Source organism: Salvelinus alpinus, chromosome 5 (assembly GCF_045679555.1).
Source record: "Salvelinus alpinus chromosome 5, SLU_Salpinus.1, whole genome shotgun sequence".
NCBI lineage: Eukaryota > Metazoa > Chordata > Actinopteri > Salmoniformes > Salmonidae > Salvelinus > Salvelinus alpinus.
Genome location: NC_092090.1, coordinates 99,876,919 through 99,886,131, shown reverse-complemented (window position 1 = coordinate 99,886,131; position 9,213 = coordinate 99,876,919). Strand labels below are relative to the sequence as shown.

Genomic DNA, 9,213 nt, shown 5'->3' with positions numbered 1-9,213 from the left:
GTTAGACCTCAGGTCGAGGCTTTGTTGGGCCTAATGTGATTCTGCATAGTGAGTTGCTGCTGGGTGGTTAAGGTTCCTTCCCAATCCTATTCACTGGTCTGTTGTTCTATTGTCCAATACAATAAACGTTGGAGGTGAAGTTGAATTTGTGTTTCAAGGAAATATGAAATATGTTTGGTTCTATTTCATGTCTGGGATTAGTCATGATATCAGAGTTTTTCTTTCTATTTGATTTTTTTTTAAATTATATTTGAATGTAAGAAAGATGTATAACCATGTAGTCACAGGTGGCATTTTAGAAACATATCTGTAAATACTGTCGATCTACTAGTCACAATATGCGTTTTGAATAGATGGATATTAGTGATCAATTGACATCATTCATCCCAAATGTAACCCTGTTACTCAACAATCAAAAAAAAAATCCCATTAATTCTGATCGCCAACGTTCAAATGTTATTTTAGAATGTAATATAATTTCACATGCACAGTGAAAAAACTGTAGTGTAAATTGTAATGATTATTATATAATAGCCCGTTCTTCAAACGTATTCAATGGATTGAGATATTCTGTTAATATTAGGAGGTGTAACAAATATGAAAGGCTGACTACGGTCACCGGAGGGGAAAAGACGCGCGCATCTCTGCCCGTTTACAAACCCGTTTTACACCTACCGAGTAGCCTCGGCTTGCTAAGTTAGCAGGGCCCAAGGTCAGAGTTATGTACGTAAGATGTGTTCAAGTTTAGTTTTAAAATGCAAATGGGACCCGCCATTGTACAGTCAATTGCTCATAATCAGTCATTTAAAGCAGCGACATGGATTTAAGATGAATGCAACTGTCTAATGTATTAGGGTATGGAGTGGATATGTTGCTTTTTATGCGTAACGCTACATGCCATATGCCAAATCAGCACGGACAGCTAGCCTATACAGGCCCCACAGAATGATATAACCAACACATGTTCACTGTAGGAAACTAACTAGGATAGCCTATAGCTTGCATTTATAATCTGCTTTATAATGGAATGTAGCATACATCATCGAGGTATTGAGCCAACACGCAGTAGTCTATATGGGACGTTGTTATCAAAGTTACAATGCTGTTTTTAATGCCATTCATACATTCCATCTAAACCGAGACCTTCTAATCATAGTGATATATATATATATATTTAATTTTAATCGACATCCATATGAAATCACTAGACCAAAAGCAGGTGTAAAATGGTGGGATGATTGCAGAACGAAGACCAAGAGAGGTGCAGACTATATTATAGACGTCGTATTGCTCAGTAACTGCTATCACAAATGTTATTTTAACCGAGTCAAGTAACTTAAAAAACACGGAACATTGCAATATAGTCCTGCCGTCATATTAGTGAAATAATCCTGGAGATATATTTCTACATATGGCGTAGTTTTTTTAATAATATTTAAGAAAGGGACAGGACGCATACAATTAGGATAGATAATTCGGAGACCACGGTACAATCGTTTTTTCATTTTTTACTTCAGTAAAGAAAGTTACACAAAAAAAAAGTGGCAAGTCTTTCAACAATAAATAATAAATAATTTTGTTTAACAGGAACAAACGAAAAAAAAAAACGGTCATTATAACTTATAACTATACACATCTTTGGGAAAGAAAAAACATATTATTGAATGGACACAAACTCACACATAAAAGTCCCACGTAGCTTGTGGCAAAATAGAGGTATACCTTGTTGCAATGCTTAAGTAGGCCTACTTGGGCTTTATCAAGGAGATAATAACAAAATAATTGAATAGCAATATTTGCAATCCCCTCCAAACGGCATCATATCAGGAGGCGAATCTCAGGTCAAGTTATTTTATAGAAACAGAAGAGCCAGTCATTTGTTTGTATATTCAAACATTATGCACAACAATGCGCAAATGTAGAACCAGAATGTCTTCTTCAATAATAAAGTTCATATTTTTTCCTAGAGGTCCATGGGTGCAGGAGTGTATGTATGGTGTTCTTCTTCATCTTGTGTGTCAAACTGTTACCAGGAGTTTCCAACGTGCACCACCAGTCATGGTTGACGTAGTGAGATCTATACATCTCGCTAAGCACGAGTCGCAGACACTTTATGGTGCAGGCAGATGCGCTCTCCACCGCTCTCCATCGCTCCTGGAAACACGCACTTTTTCGAGGGCTCTATTCAAACCGTATAGCTGAGGTTCGGCGTTCGCAGCGTGACTGAAAGAGGCAATGTTCTCCGCGTTCGCGGAGACTGCATTAATGGTAATCGCTGCATATGTCAGCTAAATAGGAAATTAGCTTTAAATGTCTATCGCGCAATATGTAACGTTTCAGCAACACAGATTGAATAGAGTTCATAGACTGCTCCATTGTCCTCTCCTTTCCTCTTCTCCAGGGTTGTTTTGCGGCGAGTGGACAGACGGACGTATGACGGACATATGGACAGATCTAGGTCGGGTAATAATCCATGATTGTCTTCACAGTGTAAAACTACAACCAGCGGCTGTTTCGTCGTTAAAGAGGCTTGGTGCAGTTGCAGGAGGATTCTCTTTCATCTTTCAGTTCGAATGAAATCAACAAGAGAGTGACATTTTGTTTCTTTCAACCCCGAGTTATTTTTTTATATATTTTTTTCAGTTGTCAGTCAGTCCGCCCCTTTGCCCAACTAGGATCACTTCATCACCAGTCAGAAATATGACAATAGTCTAACGTAGTCTACAGTCGGTCCTCGAGGCCCTACGCCTCTATAGGGCTCGAGACCATGCTGTTGGGTGTGTCTGGAAGTTGGGATGACATCGAGGCGACTTCGCTTCCTGTCGAGTCGGAACCAGGTCCCCCCTCCGAAAAATGGACCTGAACAAAACAAAGGAACAATGTAATATGTAAGATTACATTATTCAACATATCAATACAAATATTTTAGACAATACAATAAGAATAAATCCACATATCGACCTCAATACGACCCATATTAATAGCCTAAATTACAGAAAATAATATCAAATGTTATAAACTTAAAATGACAATAACCTAACCTTTACTCGAATGTTAATCTAATCGTTATTCGTGATTTCGTTCACACTGTCTACTGTCTACCAGACAGACAGTTTAGTAATATAATAGAGCCTACGGTCTCCTCTACCTGGACTCACCAGTTGCGTTATAGTACAGCCTACGGTCTCCTCTACCTGGACTCACCAGTTGTTGAAACGCGGGTTGGTCCATGTCACTCTGCAACGCGAAGTCACTAAGGACCTTCCAAGGCGGCTGGTAACTCTGCACCTCCACTGGGTTAGCCTGTAAACCACCGTCATGTCTCTCCGGGCTGGCAGCCACCATCGGAGTGCCCGTCATTCCCTGGATATTCTGCAGATAGTCCCAGAGAAACTGATCGTCATATAAAGTTTAAAATTAGCACGCCAACATTGACCCAACAACATAAACACAACATTAGGTATTTAGAATATGATGGAAATGTTTGTGCGTAACGATCATGTGTGTGTGTGTGTGTGTGTGTGTGTGTGTGTGTGTGTGTGTGTGTGTGTGTGTGTGTGTGTGTGTGTGTGTGTGTGTGTGTGTGTGTGTGTGTGTGTGTGTGTGTGTGTGTGTGTGTGTGTGTGTGTGTGTTTGTGGCCTAAATAAAAAAAAGGCAAGTTATGCGCCTGCATGTGGATATATCTCACGCATCCATAGGCTGACGTATACGACCATTTCTCCGTTTCTATTTCACCTCAATTAATTCATGAAAACAAATGACCAGACAAGAATAGAAGTATTATAATGAAACAGTTACAACAGCTACCAGCATTTCGACCGATAAGAACACCACTGTATTGAATCCTTTATTGAATAAAGATCAGACAGGGTCCTCACCGTTTTGTCGTTGGGCTGCTGCTGCTGTAACTGTTTCATCAGAATACTCCTCTTCTTGTCCTTGCAACGCTTGTTTTGGAACCAGACCCGGATGACTCGGGGACTGAGGCCGGTCATCTCGACTAGCTGCTCCTTCATCAGAGCGTCGGGTCGGGGGTTTGCGTTGTAGCAGGTCCGCAACGTGTGGAGCTGCTTTTCGTTAAGAACAGTCCGCACGCGTGTCGTCTTCTCCGGTTGTTTGTGGACGTGCGGTCGAAGCACGGGCTGTCTGGCTGATATTGGTTCTGCTGTTGAGAAAGAGAAGAGCAAATAGAAATAACATATTATTTATCGGCACTTCAACATCACGGGTATAGAAAGACACTGTGTTGGATACTAAAATTGAGATTACAAAAACGTACACTTTGAAACGTATACCAGTACAGTAACTCATGGTAGCCTACAAAACGACGCCTAGTATGGAGAATCCATTCAGCGTGATGTTATCCGGGTCTTATGGTAATATGTTATTACATCAGCTATCAACCAACCCCAATCCTTGACCTATCATTATCATTGTTGTTCGCATTTCAGTTGTCCAAACTTCTATTAGGCCTACATTTTCCATTGAAGTCACTGCGCATTTGGGCCAGTAACAGAAAGGTTGCTGGATCGAATCCACGAGCTGACAAGGTAAAAAAATATATATTTAAAAAATCTGTCGTTCTACCCCTGAGCAAGGCAGTTAACACACTGTTGACCGGGCGCGGAAAACGTGGATGTCGATTAAGGCACCCCCCCCCCCCCCCCACACACACACACCTCTCTGATTCAAAGGGGTTGGGTTAAATGCGGAAGACACATTGCAGTTGTACAACTGATTAGGTATCCCCCTTCCCCCTTTTCCCATTTGATACTGTCTAAAATGAAATTAAAATCAACAACAGAGAAAGAGCATTGTCATGTCCTATGCTTATAGAGATAGCCTACCACTGGGGTATTGAATGAACACCTAACATCATTACCTTATTACGCATGGATAGGCTATACGTTGATATACTTTGATATTAGCCTATATATATTTTATTTATTTATTTTTTAACTTTTAGTGAAATTTCTTTCTTGTCACTTTTAGCATATATGTCTAAATGTCTTGTATTGGAAAAGGGGGTCAATATTTGCTGCGTTAAACGTGGACCATGGCGCAGGCAATGGGAAAGAGTGGACTGTCAAATACGTCGTTTTTTTTTATAGATACATAAAAGTCGAAAAGGGTTCTCACTAGATTGGTGCAATACCTTTTGATTTAATAATTCAGTAAGAACGAAGTCTCGTCAAAATATTGCTGTGGCCATCTGCCCGAGCTTCGGTTATGTAGTGTGTTTTCCAACCCGGCTATAACGTCAGCACTAACTGCCACTATCGGTTACACATAGGCCTAACATGTATGCAGTGTGAGGAAATAGTATATTCGACAATTTTGAAGCGCATGGCCAACTAACTGGCTTGTATAATTCACCCAAAAGCCACACAATAAGGCCCCTAAACTTCAGTACAAAACACGATGTATCATTTCATCTTTATATATGTAGACTACCGATGTTATTTTTATGGCGATGCTTCGAAACATCTAACCAAGTCAACAAAAAAGAAAACACCATTTATATCTGAATTCCTTTGGAGGGCCTCATAATTCAACTAGAACTATGTAAAGAAAGACGTTGATCAGATATTCTCCTTCTTGTGAGGTACCTTGACAAAGAGCACTCGCACATGCGGATGATTTCATAAGTGACACGAGCCACACTATTGACCTAATAACAATCAAATATATACAATCCTCATTTGTGATTCACAATAACGTCGCGCCGCTTATTAAATCAAGTAATGTTGGCTATATATATATTCATGACATATAAACAACTATATTAGCCAATAGCAATGTAGGTTATATTCATGACATATAAACAACTATATTAGCCAATAGTAATGTAGGTTATATTCATGACATATAAACAATTATATTAGCCAATAGTAATGTAGGTTATATTCATGACATATAAACAATTATATTAGCCAATAGTAATGTAGGTTATATTCATGACATATAAACAACTATATTAGCCAATAGTAATGTAGGTTATATTCATGACATATAAACAACTATATTAGCCAATAGATGCGCATATCATATTCAGATGATTCCAGAATGTATTTAGAGTTAAACGTTTTCATTGAAACGCAGCCCCTACTGTTGAAATAAACTCGGTACATCACGACACCATACATCCATGAAACGTGTCGTGGTATCTGTTTATATTTGTTCGTATTGTGTTAGGGACATTGGAAAACGTAGGCCAATGAAACAACTGTTGTATCGACGATGCTATACATTCACCGGTGTCTTTATGTGCTCAATATCAACAGCCGCTATTCACAAAGAATGCCCGTTGACTGAAAACAGTTTTCAACTAATAAAACATCAATCTAATTGCCAAACACCAGCAACACATATACAAGCCAACTGAAAGCAACAAAAACAACAACAAAAAACACCACTGCCATTGATATAAATTGTTAACCTACCTGCCATTTGTAAAGGTCGGGCCGGGTGGAGGGGGCTGAGAGGGTCTCCGACGCCCATTGTTGCCCGCTCCACGACATCATGGTCGGCCCGGCAGAACAAGCCGTCCTCCCTCAGAGCGAACTCGTCCCCCGGGATGAGCTGTCGGCTGCAGGCCACACACCGAAAACACTCGATATGGTACACCTTGGAGCGCGCTCTCATCACGAAGTCATTCTTGCTGAAACCGATGTTGCATTTAGCGCACTTTACCCCGTATAACCTAGAGGGTTAGAAGAGATTGGGTGACCGGTTAGAGTCAGCTAACGGTGTCACAAGGCACCAAGGCCCACTGTTAGGCTAATATTGTGGCTGGGCAGCAGACATACTAGGACAGGCAGAAGGGCATCTTTTTAAAGGCAGGATTGTTAGGCCTTAATATTTAGTTATGTTTATACCACATGAGATGACTTGAAACCCGTTTTAAAATAGTACATTAGTATAAATAAAGTACAGATCTAGTCTGTGGTAACAGAGAAGAATATCATGAACGTAGAGATATAGACGTACTGTAACTCTAAATATTCCTAGAAGACTCCTAGTATCATCATTATTATTATTATTATTTGTATTATTATTTTTAGGCGATAACGCTACAAATCTTTTTTTTTTTTTAAGTCTAAATTCAATTGTAGGCTAGTTGTATGTCCAATGTATTTGGCCAATTATATGTTATTAAAAATCGATCTATTGACTCACTTTACGGTCATCAATGCATCAAAAATATTGCTGTAAGGCTACATTAACTAATCTGTTTCTAAAAACCGTTTGTATTGAATATGTAAACGTGTTCAACATGTAGCCTCGTGCTCTGTCAAAACTGTGTCAGTCCTGATGTGGTTTCAACAATATATATATATTTATTCCAATAGAAAACCTAGTTGTGGTCTATTGCTGTAGCCTATGATTATAAAGACAATATAATAACCAGTTCATTGCAATTATGCTAATCATCAATATTAACCCCATGTAGTCTGAAAATATAAAATATATATTTTTTAATAGTAAAATATCTAAATATGACCTACTTTAAAATATAGTTTTCCCGACCATTCAAATATGATAGTAAAGGCAAATAAATGTTCACGTCCCATGTATAACCATGTTATGATAAGATAGACAGTTAATACGTGAATGTGTCAACCAGTCAATCAATTATAAACATTGCTTTTCAACGCTATGATATTCATAACAAACAGCTCTTACCTAACATAGTCTCTTTTACAGTAGGTTTTCCCGTCTCGGACAAAGCAGGTACACGACTCGTCCAGATACTGATTACACTCTGCACACTTCAAACAGGCAGCGTGCCACTCGAGGTCCGGAGAGACCCGCAGAATATACTGGTCGTGGATCTGGTTTCCACAGCCGACACACAGCGAGATCAGACGCTTTTCTGGAGAACAAAGTCAGGAGAAAAATATTAGAATATATATATATATATTAAGAGGATTCTAAAGATTATATTGAGTGTAATGAATGTCCCGTAGTGATGTCGTCAGGAGGGGTTCTACATTTGCCGTTGAGAACAAGCATCTATTCAACAAGGGAAAAATGCTATAATCGACAGTGTCAACAACAACCATATTAACAATAATAATATAATAATAATAATTACATATTTGTTTTAATTTATTATATATAATATACATTGGTTATTAACGATAATAACATTATTTATGATTGTTCTATAGACTAGTTTTAATGCGCGCTGCTATTCAATGATCTAAATTAACTTTACAGACATTGAAATGGGGTGTCCTTGAGATCGGGAATTGTAAAAGACAATTCGGGTGGAAACGTTTCATTAAATGGGACCTGCTACGACAATAAACTTTGCACAAACCGGTGACAAACTGCAAAGAAAACAAATCGACTTACAAATTAGTCTAATTTAGCCTCAGTTTTGCATCACTTAGAATAGAATAGACACTTGATTTGAATGGCATCCCGAGCCAAAACTAGCTCCACTTACTTTTCGGTGGATCCCCCATATCGCCCATGTCCAAGAAGTAAGGCGGCGTAAGGTCCACTTTTAAAACGTGGTGCAACAGTTTTGAAGCTGTTTGTTTTTCGTTTTTCCTCCGGACTGCGGGTATAGAGCAGTCGCCTGTGTACTGACCGGTGCTGGCTGATTGTTAACCGGGTGTTGCAGCCGGACTTGTTCGGCCGCAGAGTAGCTGTGTTAATCGGTGGAGAAGGCGGGGGTGTGAGGGTCTGTTCTCCGGTGCCTGGTCCCTGTGCTGTGATGGGGCACGCTAGTCTCTATCTCCCACTCAAACTCCCTTGCGCCAACTCTACTCTATCGCCATCGGGCTGACGTAGGACACCGAAACGTCATCTTTATGGGATGCTGATTGGTTATGAAGAAAGGAGCAGCTGTTGCTGTTAGCCCAGTCCAAGTACATGCCTTCCCAGCTCATTTTCTGGATCACATATACTTCAATCCAACTACCCCCCTACCCGGCTCCTATTCGGAATCTGTCCAACTACCCTTCCTACCCGGCTCCTATTCGGGAATCTGTCCAACTACCCACCCTACCCGGCTCCTATTCGGAATCTGTCCAACTAGCCCCCTACCCGACTCCTATTCGGGAATCTGTCCAACTACCCTTCCTACCCGGCTCCTATTCGGGATCTGTCCAACTACCCCCCTACCCGGCTCCTATTCTGGATCTGTCCAATTACCCTTCCTACCCGGCTCCTATTCGGGATCTGTCCAACTACCCCTC

General features: G+C 40.0%; 1 protein-coding gene across 4 annotated transcripts; it reads right to left on the bottom strand.

Annotated features, from left to right (window-relative positions):
• Positions 1 to 1,488: 1,488 nt before the first annotated feature.
• LOC139577342 (insulin gene enhancer protein isl-1) lies at positions 1,489 to 8,981 on the bottom strand. Of its 4 annotated transcripts, none has more exons than XM_071404388.1 (6): positions 8,457 to 8,981; positions 7,688 to 7,877; positions 6,445 to 6,704; positions 3,880 to 4,163; positions 3,205 to 3,393; positions 1,489 to 2,859 (listed from the first exon to the last, which is right to left on the bottom strand). In XM_071404388.1, the coding sequence occupies exons 1-6, from the start codon at positions 8,482 to 8,484 to the stop codon at positions 2,743 to 2,745; spliced, it is 1,068 nt and encodes a 355-aa protein (XP_071260489.1). In that variant the 5' UTR covers positions 8,485 to 8,981; the 3' UTR covers positions 1,489 to 2,742. The 4 variants fall into 4 exon arrangements, with proteins under 4 accessions (XP_071260489.1, XP_071260491.1, XP_071260488.1 ...); XM_071404390.1 differs by having other exon boundaries at positions 3,205 to 3,372; positions 8,457 to 8,978; XM_071404387.1 differs by having other exon boundaries at positions 3,880 to 4,166; positions 8,457 to 8,977.
• Positions 8,982 to 9,213: the final 232 nt, after the last annotated feature.